The sequence below is a fragment of the Gymnoscopelus microlampas genome (assembly GCF_963454915.1).
Source record: "Gymnoscopelus microlampas genome assembly, chromosome: 8".
NCBI classification, from domain to species: Eukaryota; Metazoa; Chordata; class Actinopteri; order Myctophiformes; family Myctophidae; genus Gymnoscopelus; species Gymnoscopelus microlampas.
The window spans coordinates 43,065,083-43,086,701 of record NC_139945.1 but is presented as its reverse complement, the minus strand read 5'-3'; the positions used below and the strand labels follow the sequence as shown (position 1 = coordinate 43,086,701).

General features: G+C 40.9%; 1 protein-coding gene across 1 annotated transcript; it reads right to left on the bottom strand.

Annotated features, from left to right (window-relative positions):
• Positions 1-804: 804 nt before the first annotated feature.
• On the bottom strand, positions 805-15,839 carry hnf1ba (HNF1 homeobox Ba; the record flags this gene model as incomplete). The annotated part of the gene is made up of 10 exons (XM_084064681.1): positions 805-825; positions 2,317-2,361; positions 2,898-2,992; positions 3,731-3,913; positions 4,420-4,552; positions 5,958-6,103; positions 10,964-11,199; positions 11,872-12,139; positions 12,795-12,994; positions 15,448-15,839. 10 exons carry the CDS (start codon positions 15,837-15,839, stop codon positions 805-807), a joined length of 1,719 nt encoding a protein of 572 aa, XP_083920807.1.
• Between the last annotated feature and the right edge of the window lie 5,780 nt (positions 15,840-21,619).

The window sequence follows — 21,619 nt, the reverse complement described above, 5'->3', positions numbered from 1 at the left end:
CACAGTAAAATGAATGTGGAAAAAAATAACATGGAAGACTCTTTTAAACAGAATAAGAAGGTGAAGTAGCTACATGTCTATAAAATCAATACAGGTTCCTCAGGACAAGGTAATTATGATTGTCATACAGTTCCACTTACGTGCATGGCTATTGAAAATACATACTAGCCTGGTGGTGATGGGGTTCATACTTATTTATGGCCTCTGAAAAGCAAAGATTTATCTGCTAATTCATCCAGGCACTTTGATGTTCAGTAAAAGTCCTTCACAGAGTCTTCACAGAGACTGATCATTGCACTGGTTTCAGTGTACCTTCATGTGTCCACATCAAATCACAGTATGCCTCCCAGAGGACCTTTGCTCCGGTTCCATACCACAGAGTTCAAGGACCATATTTGCGGCTCCATTTGTTTTTTTTTGTTCTTCAGCAATGTCACAAATGACCGCCACAAACAAGATGACCGTCTGCTAATGTACTGTATGCGTGGACATTTTGAAAGAGCTAGATAAGGAATACTGTTTGCAACGATTGTGTTCTTGTTTAAAATCATACATCCTTGTTGATCTTTTGTGACAGAGGAAATCCAGCCTCATTTCCAGGTGCCTTGTCATGAAAATCTGCAGGTGAATTAGTGTCTTTTCCCTTTCTCGTTGCACCGCTCTCCACCGCCACTCTTTGTTTATTGACTGACTCATCGTCCAGTGTGCAGTTGCCAGTTACTAAGAGTTGCCACGGTTACCACAGCGAAAGGGTGGAAAAATGTGCTCCGGTTGCTGGGCACCAAGGAAGTCAGGTGTACACTCTCACCAAGCTTGAAGAGGACACTGTATGAGGGAGAGAGAGAGGGAGAGAGAGAGAGAGAGAGAGAGAGAGAGAGAGAGAGAGAGAGAGAGAGAGAGAGAGAGAACCAAATGTCAGACAAAGGAGGTCTATGTCACACAAAACATAACATACAGTAGAACATGTACATGAATCTGTACGTTTCCTTAGAGTGAAGTTAGAAATGAAACAGCTACAGTACAAAGTAAATATATCGCCCCGGCACCTTCATGTGCCACACCTGATTAAATACATTCCTCATTCCTCTTCTGCTGACGCTGAAAAGCCTTGTTCCCATTCAAATGGTTCTCTTTTTTTTTTTTGATTGTTTGTGGATTTTTCCCCCCTTTCTATGGTGGGGTGGAGGCAGGTGACCCTGGCGTGACCCTACGGACAGCAAACAGTCTTACCTGATAAAGGTGACCTGTTGCTAAGACTTTAGTCATTAGACACTAAGCTCTAAGTAGAGGTGGGTTTTAAACAGGGTCAGGTGAATTGGGGTGGGGGGCTCTTGGCAAACAAGAGTGTTATAAAGCTTGAGCATGTTGGCCGTGTCAGGTGGAGAACCCACAGTCCTCTCTCTGCACTGCCCCATCCAAATAAAGCCCTGATAAGAAATTACCTGGGTTTCTGAAACGTCACAGGCTTTACGTATGGGTGAAGCTTTAAAAGTAGAAACTATCACGAGTTTTTCCTGATTAACACCTGGGAAGGATGCATGCTGCAGTGCAAGATAAACCTATTGCATAGCTTCCAACAGATCAAAACCAAACCAAAAATGGAATAAGTCTATCAATAGCCAGGCAGAGCATATGCCATGTTCTCAGCTATCAGCCCATCAGTCTATCAGTAGCGGTGCTTTGGCACCACTGTCTCAGCGTGGGAAATTGAGCGTGTGAAAGCGCCATGGACAGCATTTCAGGCTAGAGCGATCACTAAGAGCAGGGAGAAGTAGGAAAGAGGAAGAGCTGTAATTACTAGAAAGAAAAAAAACACCCCCATTGCATCTCTGTGACCCCACTGTAGCATAGAGCTACGTAGCAGGATGCAAGCCTCAAGAACTTTGATTAACACTGGCTCTCATTTCCTGACGGTGGATGCAGGCCCAGCCAAGCAGAGGTAACCCTCTCACCAGCGAGAGGAAAGCGAAAGGAGGCAATGTTAATCAGAGGTTGTTCAGGCTGAGGGCACACGTGATTGATTGGATGGGCCGTTCAAAGGAAATAGGAATTGTGAGGAGTATACTATCCATATATCCATCTAGTCTATTTGTTTGCATTTCTATTCCACCAACAAAAGGATTTGAGCTGTCTAAGGTCAAGCCCAGCATCAACAATACTACAAAAAACTAAAGCTTTGAAAACTAGAGACATGAGTGCACCCTGCACAGGCATGGCTGAAATTATTTGATTTGTGTGAGATACTGATGAATTTAAAGAGTGCATTTGAACTACAACGTGTGACTGTGTGAAGAAAACGTATTTAAAAGTATTTACCCAGGAGAGACCCCCAAGTTGGACCATCTTGTTTACCGAAGAATCCTAATGTGACAGGGATAAAATAAGTCAACACACAATCATAACACACACACACACGCACACATCCCTGCTGTAGCATCATCTAGCACCTCCTACTGTTAGTATGTGCTGGTATTTCTCTTTAGGGAGAACAGGTGAGGGGCGGGAGGATGATTTTAAAGTAACATATATCAGCATATATATATCAGCATATAATATGCTAAACATAATGTCTTAGGAGAGCTTTGGTTAAGAGCTAGTACACAGTCAATGCAAAATGCAAAAACTATCCTGCACCACTGGATAGCTCTTACACAGTCAAATCAATAGTATTAATTTAACTCTGAGAGTGTTCAAATGTAACAGTTGTACACCGTCTGAGTTACAAAATGTGGGTAAATTAACACTGATGATTTTACTGTGTATTTGTGTGACTGCATCTGAAGCCAAATGTCCCAGAATAATCACTGACTTATTGGGGTAAGTGACATATACTGTAGGAGACAAAGTGAAGTAGAATGGGGATCATATTTGGTCATGTTTTATGTGGTGTGACTGACCTGTTTGCCGAGGCTGTTGGCATCGGTGACCACCATAGCTGAGGGGAAACGTGACGGGTGGGAATATTGTGGAGGTTCCTGTTTGTGAGGGTACACTGCAATTGAAAGAAATATAAAGTGTTATGACTCCGCTGAAATGTAAAATAAAATGAAAAACACTAACGTTATTTCAAAATCCATTTAATGCTTTACTGTAAAACCCTCAGTGTTAATTTAGCTCCAAGAGTGTACAATTGGAACCAAATGGAGCCTTGATCAAATGCATTCCCATTTGTATCGTCTCTCAGAGTTTACCACATTAACCCTGGCATCACTATTTGGGGAATGTCAAGTGAAATTCTCAAAAATAGGCTGCTTGACTTAAATCTGAGCTCGGGTAACGAGAGATTATAATGAAGTTGCATTGCGATCATGAGCTTATAGATCGGCTATTTTTGGTGTAGAGATTTGGTGTAGAGTCTACGCTACATCTCTAGACTGAAAAGAACGGTCCAAGTACAGTTCTAACTGCAGGTCCATTGTACTAAGAATAGAGGGTTTAAGTGGTTAATTAACATGTTACTGTGTTCTAATATCAAAGATTGGCAAACTCTACAATCATTCATGCAAAGGTTAATAACAGCCTTCGCGAAGGCAGATGAATGGATGATGAATTGTGAATGTATTCAATTGAATACATAGGACCACAATAGAAACAAGTTCCCTGGACTTTTTTGTGCCTAGCCTAAATGTCTGACTGTACCTCGTGCTGATTACATTTCTGTCTAATAAAGAATTCAATCAATCAATCAATCAAGCAATGCCACTAGGAGGACAGGAGTAGTGTTACTGACTGTGTGAGTGCGTGACAGTGGTCATGAATGGCTGCTGGCTCATGTGGCTGGGAGAGTGCTGCATCAGGCTCTGCTGGTGGGGGCTGTGTAACTGCTGGGAGAACTGCACAGGCTGAAGTGCTGCCAGGCTGCCTGCCACACTGTTGATCACCGGCACTGTTTGGGACTGTGATGAGTTCAAACCTAGCGAGACAAAACGAGAGCTATGTTGGCATGACAGCGAAACAAAATTGTGTGAGAGAGAGAGAGATCTGCACCGCACCATATTGATCTCGGTACACAGACCTACTGTACATACAAACAGAGCAGATATTTTAGTTCGTTTTTTTTTACTTTCCTACCTACTATATTTGATTGCAAAGTTGCAATGTGACACAGCTCTGTTTAAACATTCCTTTCCTCTAGCAGCCTATATATGTAATTCTTTGTTTTGATTGTTTTTATTTCAAACTTGCTTTGGCAATGTAGAAGTATGTTTCCCATGTCAATACATGCCTTTGAATTGAGTTGAAAATTAAGAGAGAGGGGGAGAGAGAGAGAGAGAGAGAGAGAATAATGAGTGTCTGGAAATAAAAGGCGTGAATTTAATCTAAAATCGGCACAGTGACCATCGGTACATAGAATGCATGATGTAGTAAATAACTCTGTATCAGCGGGTGGCTGATGATGTGTCGGGTGGAGAGACGTACTTTGTGCTATCGCCATTACTCCTGAAAGTGGCATGATGAGGTTTTGTGTCTGCTGATGTGTGTGATGGGAGCTGTGGCTGTGGATGTTGGTCAGCGTGCTCACAGGAGGAAGTCCTCCACCTGAAACTGAAATCTGCAGGGGAAAAAAGGGAAATACTGAATATTTACAGCGTTATTTAGTGCCAGTACTATTTGTCACACTACCGCTGCTGCTACATGCAAAGTTGCAACTGTTCGAGTGTCTACCATGTAAATTCATTCATTCAGAGTCATTTTTCAAACTGAGCACAGATGTTCTCGAGTGAAACAGGCCAGAGAGATGAATGATGACTTTGTTCTGTTGCCTTTGTATAACAGTTTTTGTGTCTTATGCAGCTCACAAGCAAATACTGATAAGGAACAAAAGGTAGAGGGAAAGAAACATGCAAGACAATGTCAGCATGTAGCATGTTGTGTGTGTGTGTGTGTGTGTGTGTGTGTGTGTGCGTGTGCGTGTGCGTGTGCGTGTGCGTGTGCGTGTGCGTGTGCGTGTGTGCGTGTGCGTGTGCGTGCGAGCGAGCGTTGGTGGGTGGGTTTATGGGTTTTGATTTATCCTTTTAAATTAGCACTGAATATTTTATTGTGTCTGTGCAAGTGTAGGAACATGTGTATGAGTGTGTGAGGAAACAACAGCATGCGTTGATGATCAAGGGTCAGTTCCTTCACCATTTACAGTATAAACGGTCCTATGTGTACAGTTGAAAGAACAAAACGTGCACAAAAACAGTATGTATGTGGACCAGGGTCCTCCCACCACACTGGGGCTGGGTCTATTTGACTACACTGGCAGCAGCCCTGAGAGGAGGGATCAGTCGGACACTCTTCTGCAGATAACAAACTGTTGGTTCTGAACTGCAGCGTACGGTGACCAATGCTAATTTGACTTCATACCAGCAGAAAAGAAGGAAGTGCTGTGAACGATCAAGGGGAGGTCATTCACAATATTAACCATTTGTGTGTGATGCAAAAATGTGCAACTGTACAGTATGGCATTTTCATTTAGGTTGAGTACAGGTGCAAAAGTGTTTAGTTGTATAATGTGTAAAGGCACAACTAAACACTGTGGCACCAGTGGAGACAAGGGGCCATGTGCAGGTTTCATTTTCACTGATCAAATATTGAAATAGGACAGAGGGGAGAAACTCATTCCCTTCGCTGAAGAAAAAAAAAAGAACGTACATAATCAAATGCTGGCCACTGGCGTCATTTGCCTGGCAGAACAAGCGCTGGCTTCTCTTTGCGCTTTAATCAATAAAGAGCAGAATGTTTCTTTGTCAGGTTTATTGGCTGAGCAGTGGACATGCCTGGTTCACTTTGGTGAAGGCTGTGCACATCCTGTCTCCACCTTCCACACAGAACAGCACAATGTGCTAATTGTTGGCTCTTGCCAACAGGTCTATGGGAGTAGAGGTCCAGGAACCTGCTTTGTATGTGTATGCTAAACGCAGGCCAGGTCTTATCTAATCTGAGGCCAAGAGGGCCCAGGTGTGTTCACTCACCATCTTGGCGTCAGGTGACAGCAGACTGTGGCTGGGGTCCAATCCGCCCGGAGACACCTGCTGTAACACCGACTGGCTGGTCACCATGGCGTTGCTGCCGTGGTGACTAATGGCCGTGGAGGAGCTGACTTCGCCGCTGTACCGCACTGAGGAGGGTAATGCATGGCAGGAAGAAAGAGAGAGAAAGAGAAAGAGGGGTATAGTTAAGTTTCAGTGTTCAGTGCTTTTTGCGACAACTATTGTATATGTAGGGCAGAGCGATAGCAGCCTGGGCCTTGCTCTGTGACTATGAGTGCCAGGGTTAATCCAGCCTACCAGACTCACCTGCTCTTTGCCTCAGACAGGGGGGGGAGCAGAACAAACAAACATAGTGACCCCTCCTCTGGTGCTATCTGCCTAGCTCAGCCAAGGCCATTCCACTGTGTACACGCACTCACAACAGCAGCCCCTGAGAAAACCATCAGACTTTTTGCCCTGTTGCCGGACAGTTTGACGCGAGAAGGAGTGCCCTATGCTGAAATAGTGACACTGATTACGTTTTTTGGTCCTACAAACAGGAAGTCGCAGGAGACTCTAAGTTAAACTTGGATATTGGTCTTTTAGTGTCATAACCTAATCCCACGTCTAGACAACTTGTTGTTTCTCAACTGAGGCCAAAGGAATGCCCCCCCCCCACACACATACACAAACATACACACACGCACTCAAGCATGCAAACACGTACACATGGACACACACACACACACACACACACACACACACACACACACACACACACACACACACACACACACACACACACACACACACACACACACACACACACACACACACACACACACACACACACACACACACTATCAAATACCTGTTTGCCAATGCTGGCCCCCTCTGATACTAACAAAGTAAACATTACACAATTACAAGCAATGTCAAACACATTCTTATCCTACGGTCCCAGCATCACACAGGGAATCTGTCCCTCCCACAGTAGGTGCTCTGACAGTCCTTATGTGACAGTGCAGAGACAGACACTGTTTGCACTCAGATCTCAGATTGTCCCAAAGCCCTATGTCCCTGACCCAGGTATGTCAGACTGTGCCCTGGCTGCCATGGTCAGTCAGTCCTATAAAGACATACAACCATTTGAGTTGAAGGAGTGAAATGCAGTAGTTCATCCTGAAGGAAGCGGACAATCGCGACCAATGATGGGTTATGATAAAACAAAAAATATGTGTTGCTGTTGTTTAAAGACCTAGGATTGAACAGAATAATGTGCAGTGCATATCCAAACTGTGGTGCAGACATGTCCAAAGAGAATCCATTTCAAATGAGGTCAACGGTCTAGTTGTGGAACCAAACCACTTCCGAATAATGTAAAAGTGTTGCTGCTATAAAACTAATTATACATTTCACATGATATACAATACTGCGTAAATGTACAACTCAGGATGTCTGCTGCCACTGGGACACTGGGACACACTATGTCAATCCTAGCCTTGTCAGGTGAACATTTGGCAAAATAGGCAAACATTCGCAAAAAAATAGCCTATCTACAAAATCACAATGCATCACAACAGGACATGTGACTATGAGCTTGTAGATCAGCTATTTTAGGTGAAAAGATTTGGTGTAGAGGGGGAAAAAGGAGGGGACCAAGTATAGACCCCTGAGGGACACCAGTCAAGGAAGGTTTAAGTGGTTAAAGTCTTCAGCAACACACTAGCAACCCCACAACACTCCATTGTGTCTAGTAAATGCTGCTACAAAACAATAAAGCACTCCATTGGACTCATGACCCCCATTGCCACACAAAGGCAGAGGACTCATAAACATGCAGTTATCTTGGAGCTGGGCAACCTCTGTTTCAGTGGGAGAAGGATGCTATGCGTGTTAGCTTTGTGTCTCTGTGTCTAGCAGTAATTCTAGCTACAGGGAACCTCCGTGTCAGTAAAGAGAGCTTCTTCTGTCTAGTCTGAAACATAGCTTAAAAACTAAAAAAAAACAGTGGGACAGCAGACATTGTCTCCCTAGGTCCTCAACCAAGGGGAAAGATACAACCTAACTTCTCCTTCAGCTATACACCCTTGAGCATTGATATTCAAAATGATATGTCCCCATCAATTGTTTCTTGATAGGACTGATTGATCAGAGAAATCAAAAGAAAAAAGAAAATCAATGCTTTTAATATGCATTGTTACAAACTCAGCACAACAAGAGCAGGGGGAGGGCGAGAACCTTTGAAGGGGAGTGGTACAGCAAGGGCTAGCAGTGGGTTTGAAAGGCTATGGCTCCCTGTGTGACCCATGTAATATCAAAGCCTCCCTGCCCATCCCCAGGCAGTGCTCATTGTAGCGACAGTGCATATGATAGACCTCCCGCGTCTCTGCAGGACGTATCCCAGGCTTTGTACCTCTCTGGGGCACATGGACCAGCGGACAGTGCAGACCTAAGCCTTTTCTGTGTGTTCCCCGCCTGATTTTGAGCTAGCCTGAGGTGACGGAGGGCAAAACAACCCACGGCCAACCCCCCCAATCACAACCGGTGTGCCTGATTTGGAACATCTTAGTCGGCTAGTTTTTCACTTGCTGACGTGCTGAATTAAATTACACTATACTTGTCGGAAGTATATCCTTTTTATACTTCTACTATCTTTTATTTTAATTATCTTTGCATGGGAATGAATGACCTTTTTTTTAATCCCAGCTGATATTTAAATGTGAAGTTAAATACTGTAATTAAGCCAATACAATTGATGTAATTGACAAAAGAAAATGATTAACCAACCACTTTAATAGCTCATAATAATCCATGACATTTCTCAACTTTGACCATGACCTTCCATCACACTCAGCAATATCCATCACATTTAGGATTAAATAAATACGTATTTATAAAATAAAGTGTATAGGGCCCTGCTACTGAACAGAAGGCATGTCACTTTCTATGTCAAAGTTTTTAACTCTAAAAGCCAGTGTTTGCTTATTGTTTGTATTCCAGTTTGATGATCTGACAACATAGATTTGAATGCATATCTTTACGCTGAGAATTTTTTTTTTAAATTATGCTTTTTTAAAATGGGAATGTAGTTTTCTAAAACAAATTTAAGTAGTTTTAACTTAGCTTAACTAGCCTACTTTTATCTCTGTGATAGCTTTGCTGTATCTTCCAGTGTAGAATAATTAGCTACACTTTACCCAACGAAACTAAAAGAAAATATGTATTCCATCCACGTTTGCCTTATTTCCTTTCTGAGCGTAATACCCAACAACCATAGCCTACACTGTTTGACTTTACATTCAGTTGTGACCAAACCACCCAATGAACCAAAACAGAATCAATACAAATTCCCCAAGTATGGCTTTTGCTTTGATCTGACCCAGCAGTGACCTCTCTCATATAACTGAAGGTGTGGCGATGGTTGAAGAAGGGGGTTACTGCTTGGAAAGGGCCATCAGTCCTGTCTGGCCAGAAAAGAGCCAATACTCCAGTGGACAGCTCATGCTGCTCCAGGTCTGCACCAAGCCTTAGCAGCCATACTGCTGCTCATAAAGGTGAGGGGGAGGCCTCCTTTAGGTCCAGCGGAGATAAATGAACCTAGGTTACAGTGACTGCAGTCTTCTAATAGACCATAAACAATGGGACCCCCTGCAAGGCGGTAGAAGTCAGGGGAGCCCCCTATCAAAGGCCTAGGAGATGTAGTAGCTAAGGATTTTAATTGGCCATTAACCATGCATAATACAGGCCGTGTCCTAGCAACGCGATGAGATGCCCTGCTGGGATGTTATTGTCAGACCAGGGGCTGACACTGAAAAACAGCTGATGGCGTTGGCGAGATGCCAGCAGGGCACCTTGTAAGCGGCCGACTAAAGGCCTAGGAGGAGCAACGTGCCTTCCGCTGCTGACCCCTCTCTCTTCTGCCTCACCTTCCTTCGTCAACAAGCCTATCGCTGACCCCACAGGGTTTGCAACCTGGGGTCAATGCCTGGTCAGGTGTTCTAGGACAAATCTCCAGCAAACAGACAATCCACGCGAGAGACCAATTTATCCAGAGGTAAAAGAGCATGCCAAGGTAAACGGTTTGTTTTCTCTTCAAAGCTGACCTCGTGTTCTGACACGAGAGGACAACAATAGGCTTTGATTGAGTCTCTCATATCATGGTTTTATAGTGGAGTGAGTGATGGCACAGAGGATAATGCTCTGTGAAGCCTATCAGCTTTGTTTCTTATGTCACATACAACAGGTAGACTTGGTCAACACTTGAATTACACTCAATGCAAACACCTGAGGGTCAAATGGTCAGAGCAATAATGTAGCTTTTCCTTGTTTTGGCAACTCTCCTAACGGAGTCATTAGCAACCTATGTGGGAGGAGGAAATGTGGAAATGATGGTGCGAGGTTGAGGTAATTTGGATGCTGCTGTCCCCATCCCTGACCCTGGCCTGACCCTGGCCTGTCACAGGATTGCTCTTTGTGCCATGCTTCTACATGCTGACTTTGGAGTGGAGATTGCAGGTACAATGTTGATTGTTCTCAGTGTGTTCTCAAAGATCAGAATAACAATGGCATTTGCTCAGCTCACTCAGTCACTCACTCATTGATCACTTGTGCGCTCTCTCTCTCTCTCTCACTCACTCTCTCTCTCTCTCTCTCTCTCTCTCTCTCTCTCTCTGCCCCTCCTTCTCCCATTGATCTCATCAGCTGTTTCACTCATTTTCAAAATTACTTGAAAGTGTTGTTTACATGATTATTTGTTAGCAATTATGACAAAAAACTCGTAAACCTTAAAACTCATCTAAAATCGACTTCAAATTGTTAAGTCACAATGTTAATTTTGTATTATCATTAATTGCATTAGCAATTACTACAGTAATTCTAATACGGTCAGATTAGATTTCTTTTTAAACATCTGTTCACGTCAATTGTGATTCATAAGTATACACATGACAGAAGTCTACATGCAACATGCTTGAGACTGCTGCATGGTATAAGATGTAAAACTATACCTGTCATCTTACTGGGAGGTGATGCGCTGCTAAGTGGGTGATGCGGGGAGCTGTGGGACAGCAGAGGGTTGAGGATGCTGTGAGTCGGTGTATAGGAATCCATCGCCAACTTCTGCCTAAAGGCCTCCTCCTTTCGTCGGTTTGCGAACCAGTTATAGACTCGTACCTCTGTGACCAGATTAGAGCCAAGGCCGTGAGCTTTAGACGGGGACACGCCTCTCTGCAGACATTCAGCTCTATACGGGAAGCAGACAGGGATGTTTCAGTAACGCAAAATGAAAAGTATACTGAATATTATTTGTTGGGTAGAGTGGTGGAAAAAGTACTCACATGTTTTACTTAAGTAAAGGCATAAATAATGCAATATAGAAATACTCTGTTACAAGTAAAACTACAAAAAGGTACAAAGGTATTGGCATCAAAATGTACTTTAAGTACAAAAAGTACTCATTATGCATTGTGTCCCATTTCAAGTTTTCAAATGTATGAAAATCTTTGGAAATAGCAGATCAATAAGCTCACAATGCGTCACATCGCGACGCATTGTGAGCTTGGAGATCGGCTATTTTCAAATGAACGAAATGTATAGGGCTGTAGTGGTTAATGTATGTTTTGTAATAATAATCAAAATCTACAAAGTAACTAGTAAATAAAGTTTTCAAATAATTGTAGTGGAGCAAAAGTATAATATTTTCCTCTAAGATGTAGTGGAGTAGAAGTATTGGAAATTGGAAATACTCAAGTAAAGTACAAATACCTGAAAATTGTACTTAATTACAGTACTTGAGTACATGAGTACATGTACTTAGTTACTTTCTACCACTGGTTGGGTACATTCCATCAATAAGCAGTAGGAAATATGATGATGCACATTTCAGCTGCATGGTTGAATTCTACAATGAACCTACCTGTTGCACTCTTCAACCAACGCCTCCCTCTCCTCTTTGCTGGGGTTCTTTTGCCTTTCATAAGCTTGGTAGAGGATTTGCTGGGATGCAGGCCCCCATTTGAAACGGTTACGTCTCATTTTCTTGCAGGAGGGCTCACTGCCAACCTCATCACCAGGCTGCCCCATGCCTTGACCTGATGGGTTGAACTCTGGGAAAAAGAACACTGGATCCTGATTGCCTTTGTCTGTCATATTGCTTACAGAGCCTTGCTGAATCTGGTTGAACTCTGAAATTTAAGAAGAAATCCCCTTTGACTTAATTTTCATAATTGAAAACACAGAGAAAAAGGCAGACAATGGTAGAGCAAGCTGTGCATAATTGGCAACAAATTACAATATGGCAGTATCCCCCCACAATACAATGATATGATATGATATGATATGATATGATATGATATGATATGATATGATATGATATGATATGATATGATATGATATGATATAAAATAAATGTATTGTATTAGCCTATTCCACATTAAAACAAAGGGAACTACTAACACTAACATAATGTAGCATAACACGATGTTGCAAGCAGGGAACACTTATGTGTGTAGTTGTTGTTGTTACATACAGTATATAGCAACATTAATTACTTTTTTGGAATAAGATTTTTTCAGAAAACGTATAGGTCAGGATTTAGAAACTAAGAAATTCGTTTTTAGAATCGGCATCAAATTATAATGAAATGCCAAAGTGTGCCAGACCAGGACATAGTGTATAATGGGGCAAAACGGTGAACATTTTAACCAGCAGTCAGATGGGTATGATTAACATCCAGAATACATTGTTTTGGTGGTGCATTCTGACATATATAGGCCTACTAATGCCACACAGTTATTGGCATGCATGTCCACACTGTGAGAAACTCAAATATTAACTTACGTCTGAGAATTTCCCGCTGTTTCCTGACATACCAGGTGTAGAGTGCTGCTCGCTTGGTGGTTTTCATGGGCGTGCCTTTGTTGAGGTGCTGGGAGAGGTGCGACTGGTTGAGCCCCGTTACATCCACCACTTCCCTCTGTGGGATGTTGTGCTGCTGCATGTAACCTTTGATCATGCGGGCAGCACGCCATGGATCCTCACTGTTTTATGATAAAACATATGGCGCAAACTATTTATTTCACAACTCTGATCTACATGTGGTTACGTGTATATATTAGCTGTTTGTGTCAGTATAGCCCCAATATGTTAGCTTCGTCAGAGTAGGCCTACAGAGGCTTCAAGAGTAAAAATGTCTGTAGTAGCCTAATGAATGGACACCTTGCAGACATGCGTTAATAATTGTATATTGTAGTGTATATTGCAGCAGCACGACATCCCACAGCGGGAAGTGGTGGATGTAAATACTTTGGTTTTCGTCTAATGTCGTTAAGTTGCAATAGCTGGAAGGCAGATTCATTGTGTTGGTGGTGGTGTCCCTGAAACAGTAAAATTAGTTCAGATTTGTTCTCATGTTTCTCCCCATGACAGATGCAGCCGAACTATAGCAGCAAATGTTGCCTATATACGTAAAATGTAAGCCAATGGGAAACTACAAGTCAAAAGATAGCCTCGAACTATTATATAACTCCCAGATAGACATTTTGTAGAAATAAGATCAAGCCATAAAATCCTCCATTGCCCATAATTCAGGAATTTTGAGTAGGCCCAGCCCAGGTCTAAACAGAAACAGCATTTTTAGGCTATTTATCATGTTAAAATATATGTTTTAATTTCGATTGTCTTGTTAAACACGTACAATAAAATTAAAGTATTCACCCGCAATAGCCTATAGACCACACCACGCAGGCCTGTTTTTTTTAGCTGACCTGGAAAACATTTGTCTAATTCGGAACATTTAATAATAATAATAATAATTTCGAAAAATAAACGCATATGGGCTAAAAACAGAAGTCGATTAATTGAATTTAATTGATTTGATAACAGAATGCAATAATATTTGAAACAAAAGTCAACACTTACCATATTATTTAGTAAATGCCGTGTAATCCAGTACAGTCGAATGCTCTAAACTTACGCTTGCGACAGTATAGGCTATGATCAAAAAAAAGATGGAGGACGAATTTACACTTGTCCTAATCAGAGATTAGTAGGTATAAACTTACTGACATCTGTAATTATGGCCAACCTACACACGTCTGTTTGTTTTGGAGAATGCGAGGCCTACATCTAAGTCTGTGGGTTAAGTGGGAGATGTTGGTTTATAACTTTTGACAATGAATAACCAGATCTCCATTCACTCTAATCGCACGACACTGTGTATCTTTCAGTTGATGATTTATAGAATAAAATTAATAATAACTTAACTACACGTGGGTTAGTTTTGATTTTCTTCCGGTCTGGTTATAGACCTGTCCTGACTCCTGTAATATTTGTCTACAGTACAGCGTTTGAGAGCACATCACAAATAAATGGATTAGGCCTAGTTTCTATATGGCTTCCGATGGCACTTGAGTTAATCAAAGGGGATTAACGTAAGTTTCTACTTTATAATACGGCTATTACAAATAAATAGTTACCTGTATTATTGTCATAAACAATTATTAGAAGCCTATTGTTAGTATTACTAGTGTTACTACTACTATTATGAATGCGATTATGATCATTATTATGATAATTGTTATTATATTTTAGTATTATGAAATAAATAATTTTAGTGGTAGGCCTATCTTACGGCTGAAAAAACTATAAGAAAAATTGAACGAAACACGCCTGTGTGTCTTTACTTTCTGTTCTTGTAACGAATCCCACTGCCTGTTTTTTTATCATTGTGAGAGGTGGAGTAGCTTTAGGTTAATAATAAATAGATCTTGTTTAGTTGATATTTTGCTACGGTAAAGAAATAATCCATGTGGATAATTAACCAGAATGTAAAAACGAAGAGGCTACTGGCGGGTTTTTTCAAAATTGTAAATAGACAAACATGAGGCCATGTTGAATGGATGTTATGTTTTCCATAACTTTAGTCAATTTTCAAAATATACAGAGGCTACAGAGTGTGGGGTATAGCAACAATATATTGTCTGACACTGGCTTGAATAATGATAATAATTATTACTATCAAATAACCTTGTCTGTTTTTCTGGGATACAGGCAGGATAGGTGGGCACTAGGGACATCTGGGCACCTCGATGTAAAATTGGCTATTTTGTCCAAAATGTGAATATTTGAAAAATGGTCTTAAGTAAAGTAAAGTATACATGGTGTGAACATGCACTGTATCATTATCAGACTTAGTATTATCCTTCAACTTCTGTGTTCATATCCCAAAATGACTGGGTATGCAGGTGTTGTAGCAATTTGTAGCAATTGTAGAAATATTAGACCTTAATTGTCGAATGTTTAAGAATGTTCTAATCATGTATACTTCACTTTACGTAAGACCATTTTTCAGATATATTTATTTTTAAACATTTTGGACAAAACAGCCAATTTTACATCGAGGGGCCCAGATGTCCCTACTAGTGCCCACCTATCCTGTTACCGTTTTCCTGTTTTAAAATGTTGACTTCAAAACGCTGTTCGGAGGACTTACGCCAACATACGGTCCACCTCGGCCCTCTGCTCCGCCGCCTCCTCCGTGTTGAGCGACTGCAGCTCCTTCAGGATCGGCGGAGTATCGAAGTCATCCCCGTCCTCCTCGGAGCCCTCGTCCCCGGACAGCTTGCCCTGTTTATTACCACTGTGTCCGTTGGTGAGCGTGTGGAACACCGGCTTGGAGTCCGAGGAGTCGCTCCCGTTGTTCATCTTGCTGATGCTCGGCGGAGACATCTGTAAGTTCTCCAGTTTTACTCCAAAGTTGGGGAGAGTGGGGTCCATATCATCCAGGGCTTGGATCAGAACGTCTTTGCTGACTCCGGAGTCCAACAGGGCGCTGAGGAGCTCCTGTTGCAGCGATGTCAACTTGGATACCATTTTAAAGAACATTAAATATCACAACTCATGACGTATAAAAAAGAAAAGAAAAAGAAAAGGGTAAATTTAGAAAAAGAAAATGTAAATTTAAAAATATGAAAAGAAAGCTTAAATTAAAAAAAACGTAATTTAAAAAAAAAAAGAAAAGAAAGCGTAAATAATAAAATTTAAAAAAGGTTCCTTCGATCTTTCCTCTCCTGTCCGGTGTGTTTATGAGAATGTCCTATTCCTGACACCTGCTCGAAGGAGTTGATTCACTTCCCTGTCGAGGGGAGTGATAGCTATAATTTGCCATGATGCTTTCGGAGTGCATGCGGGGGATATAAAACATGCTAATTAGTGGGCCGGCTGATGGGGCCTTTATGCAAATACCTGCAGAATGAGGCCATTCTGACTGAGGCCAAGCTGTTGACACTGCAGCCTGTTGCTTTTATTGGCTCCTCTTATCAGCTAAACTTTCATGGACTTTGGACTCTGTTGTATATATGCCATAAAGACTTTCAAGACAGAGGAGGGATATTTCCTTCGCTGCCATTATTATGACAAGAACGAGAAGCAGTTATATATTTATATTATTATTCTTATTATAATTGCGTTGATATTGTTATTGTTGATTGATTGATTGATTAAATAGGCCTACTTTATTAACAGTTTGCAAATAGTAGCCTACAGTGGTACGATTATATGACGCTAAAAGGATAACACAAAAAGCCTGTTTCCATTGGTCCTGTATAATCCAGTGGTCTAGTGACACATTTTAATGCTTTTTATACTTATTCATAATGTTTTTTTTTTTTTACATTTGTCTTCTCTCAGTTTTTAACCTGTGCCCCCCTCTTTTTGTGATGTGTTTTTAACTAACCTAACTGTATGAGCTATGGGATATCTGAATCTATCTATCTATCTATCTATCTATCTATCTATCTATCTATCTATCTATCTATCTATCTATCTATCTACTGTATCTATCTATCTATCTATCTATCTATCTATCTATCTATCTATCTATCTATCTATCTATCTATCTATCTATCTATCTATCTATCTATCTATCTACTGTATCTATCTATCTATCTATCTATCTATCTATCTATCTATCTATCTATCTATCTATCTATCTATCTATTCCATTAATCAAAATTGTTATTGTTAATGTAATAATAATAATAATAATAATAATAATAATAATATTATTGTTATTATTATTGTCATTAATAGGGTATGACTGAAGCATTCCTGTTTCGCCTACAAGCAGGTGCCACCTAATATTTCAGCCAACACGAGAATTAAAACAAAATAAGAGGGAAACTAGAAAAAGTGCTCCTCGGAGCACAGGTCTCTGCCAGGTCAGGTAGGCTATAATAGGCCAATGTTTAAAGGGTGCCATTTGTTCTTTGGCCTTGCACGGCAATTAGACACAGCATTCATGGTTTGAGGCATTTTGTGCAAAAAAAAAGTTTTGCTAAACTAGACCTACTAGTGGCGCTATAACAGGCCAATGTTAAAAGGGTGGCATTTGTTCCTCAACATAGTGTGAATGTGCGTGCAAAGTTTGACCACAATCGGACGGTGCGTTCATGATTTGCGGAATTTTGTTCAAAACAAGTCACTACTGCAAACTTTAGATGTCAATCTTAGCCAATGAGGATGGAATATGAAAAATCAAACACATCCGTCTTGATAACATGACTATGGAGATCATGTGTACCGATTTGCGTGAAATTTGGATAAAATTGGAAGGAGAAATATAAACAAATGTGTTTTACATAAGTCGGCCTCCTGGTGGCGCTATAGAAGGCAAATGTAAAAAATGCAGGCCAAAGGTTTCTCCTTGACCTCTAGGGAGTGTGCATACAAAGTTTTACACAGATCGGTGCAGTTATAGGTAAAAACATGAATCGGCCTGTTATAGCGCGACCATGAGGCTAATTTGAAAATTTTCAAGTGGCATTTATTCCTCGGCATAGTGGAAATATGCATGCAAATTTTCACGGAAAGTGCATGCTGTGTTCATGATCTGAGGCATTTTGTTGAAAACGAAGCAGTCCTGCAAACTTTGGAAGCCATTTTTAGCCAATCAGGATGGAATCTGAAAAATCTGAAAGACTTGTTTCGTTTAATGACTATAGAGATGCTGTGTACCAATTTGCGAGAGAAATCGGCCTCCTGGTGGCGCTATAAAAGGCCCATGTGAAAAATTTGGGGCAGAAGTTCCGAATTGGCATCCAGGGAGTGTGTGTGCACAGTTTTGCTGCGATCAAGGCAACGTTGGCGGAGATTAGCTGGTCACAGACGGACACACACACACACACACACACACACACACACACACACACACACACACACACACACACACACACACACACACACACACACACACACACACACACACACACACACACACACACACACACACACACGGACGGACGGACGGAGGGTAAAACATACTCTCTCGCCATGCCTTTCGGCCTGGCGGAGACAAAAATGGAACGACAAACAATCAAAACGGTGTAGGCCTATAGGCTTACATAACATGACTGATAGACAACCAATGGATAGCAGGATATTGGTTATCGTCTCGTCTCTGTTAATCTACCTTCCAGTGTAGTATCAGTGTGGCTGATCATTAGTAGACTAATGGACAAGTGCAAGACAAGTGTCACTTATGGAACTCTGCAGTGAAAAAGTTCTAAAAGTCTGGAATTCAAAATGTACTTCAGTAAAAGTATAAAAGTATTGCTATCAAAATGTACAGTAGAAAGTAGCTTACTCATTATGCAGAATGTCCAGTTTCACAAGTTTTCAAATGAATAAAATGTATACAAATCTTTTGAAAATAGCAGATCTACAAGTTCACAATGCGTCGCATCGCGAGGCATTGTGAGCTTGTAGATCTTCTGTTTTAAAAAGGCCGAAATGTATATAGGGCTGAAGTGGTTAATGTATTATAATCCAAATCTACCAATAAAGTTTTCAAATAATTGTAGTGGAGTAAAAAGTATAATATTTGCCTCTGAGATGTATAGTAGAAGTAAAAGTACTGAAAATTGGAAATACTCCAGTAAAGTAAAAAATACCTCAAAATTGTACTTAAGTACAGTACTTGAGTAAATGTACTTAGTTACTTTACACCACTGGAACTCTGTTGGTAATTTGCTGATCTATTTCATATAGAGATTTTTTCCCAGTGTCTGGTCGATGTGTGGAGTTTAGGTGTCACTTCCCAGATAATCCGATGTAATCGATCTACTTTCTTATCTTCACTATTGTTGTATGTTCCGCCGTCCTATAAAGTTTCCCTGCAGATACACACCTTACTTGTACTTCGAACTGGTGTAAAATGTTGAATCGTGTTATGTGAGTAATGTTAGTGACCCAGTGGAAGTGTGTTAGAACACTGGTTCCCAAACTTTTTAGCTTGAGACCCAAAAGAGAAATGTAATGAACTAGTGAAAATAACAGATCTGCAAGCACACAACGCTGTGGAGTGGGACCCAAACTAGTGAAAATAGCAGATCTACAAGCCCCACAACGCATCCGCGTTGTGAGCTTGTAAATGGGCTATTTTCACTTACTGTTTTCATGGAATTTCTTTGAATTGTCTATATTTATTTATGAAATTATTTTCCAAAAAGTTTTTTTGTGAACATTTTAGAAAATCTTTTGAAATAATAATGAAAAACAAAAAGTAGGAAACAAAAAAATAAAGGGATATTTACTTGTGACCCATAAAATGGGTCCGTGAAACACTGTGTTAGATAGTCTACAGGCTGTCTGCAGTTTGGTCTTCTTCTCCAGTTGCAGGTGAATGAGTAAATATCAGGGTGGATGCTCTTAACAAGCACTGACTGGTCTGTTTGTTGCCCTGCCACCAAAACGTTTCAGACAATACAAATTGTACTTTAATACTGAAAATTCTCTTTAGGTTAAGGCTTCAAAACTATCTGACCCATTTAACTACATCAGAGAAACTGTGAGGTAATGTGGTTATTTATTATTATTAATGTCAATGCAGATAAATTGGACCCATAACTATGTCTGTGATGTGATCTCTTGTGGAAATTAGTATTGTGAAGATTACATTTCAGGAAACACATTTAAGACACACAATAGTTAGTTAGGCTTATCAGACATTCAAGAATGCACTTTAAAAATCAATAATGTCAAACTAGATTACAGTTCAGCAATTAAAGAAGAAACCTTATACGGACTGAAAAAAGAAGGAACACATATGGTGGTACATTCACATGCTTCCATTTAAATCTGTCAACCATTAACAACAAATAATAACAAGCAGCAAAAACAGTGTATGAATGCAGACCGTCATGCCTGTTGTGAAATCAAGCTGTGCACTGGAGCGTTGCATGGAACACGGACGATCCACCTTCTCACATGAGTTAGTGACACACAGGAAAAATTGAGTAACACAGACAGGGGACATCTGAGGGAGGCAAGAGACGGCATAGGCCTCATGCACCTGCTGTCTGCCCCAGTCATCTCAGTCCTGCTGCATTACATGGTCTCATGAGTTATGGGGTCAGTGGTGGAAACAGTACAGTACAAAAGTAGAAAGTACTCATTATACAGAAAGTCCCATTTCACAAGTTTTCAAATGTATAAAATGTATTAAAATCTTTAGAAAATAGCAGATCTACAAGCTCACAATGTGTCGCATCGTGACGCATTGTAAGCTTGTAGATGGTTATTTTCAAATGGCCAAATGTATATAGGGCTGAAGTGGGTAATGTATGTTTTGTAATAGTAATCAAAATCTGCAAAGTACCTCCAACTAAAGTTTTGAAATAATTGTAGTGGTGTAAAAGTATAATATTTGCCTCTGAGATGTAGTGGAGTAGAAGTAAAAGTACTGACAATTGGAAATACTACCTCAAAATTGGATTAAGGACAGTACTTGAGGAAATGTACTACACCACTGGTTAGGGTACTGTCAATGATTATGCAACTCTTTCAATTCTTCATGCAGCAGACTCATCATCAACATATTGAGTTCAAGTGAAACAGTGTATAGCAAATAGCAAACACTGAGTCACACTGAAACACAAAAGGGCCAGTCATACATATCTCATGTGTGGCTCCAGGAATCTGTCTGAATTTCTGGAATACAAATAACACATTTGGCTGAGGAGGAATAAGTATAGTCTATTCTTAGCCTATAAAACAAAATAGACGATATAAAAGAACAGAGTATGAGTTAATCTGCAACAAAATGGCCAATTCACACATCTTGGCTGCCCTGATGCACATCGTCTACCGTTCAACTGTAATTTATGAGTATGAGACAGTCAGTCTGCCATTTTTGGATAAAGATTTAACTTCCCCATTGTTTCTCCCCAGTTTCCTCAGTTGGGAGATGTAAGAGTGAATAACTCAATGATGTTTGATGAGGAAATTGATGAACTCATGTGAGAAATATTTGAAATCCTCACACTAAACCGAGGGAAACACAATGACTGAGAGAAGTCAGTGAAGTGTGGAAGCAGCACTTGTTATATATATCATGTAGTGCATCAAAAGATGGAGGCCAAGCTGGGAGTGCACTCAGAAGCTGGATCCAGCCAGTATAGGCTTGTTTTTTGTAGTCTTAATGAAATGAGTCCAGAGGTTCGGGAGGTACTGTGAGTACAGGTGATGACCCAAGAGCGCTTGGCTGCCATTGGTGTCTTCACTGACCTCTCCCCACCTCTCGCTCCTCACCCCACACCCTCCATCATGGCTGGAGCACAGAGCGGAACGTTTGGAAACTTCTTGGGCTAGCAGAGGGCAAGGGCTGC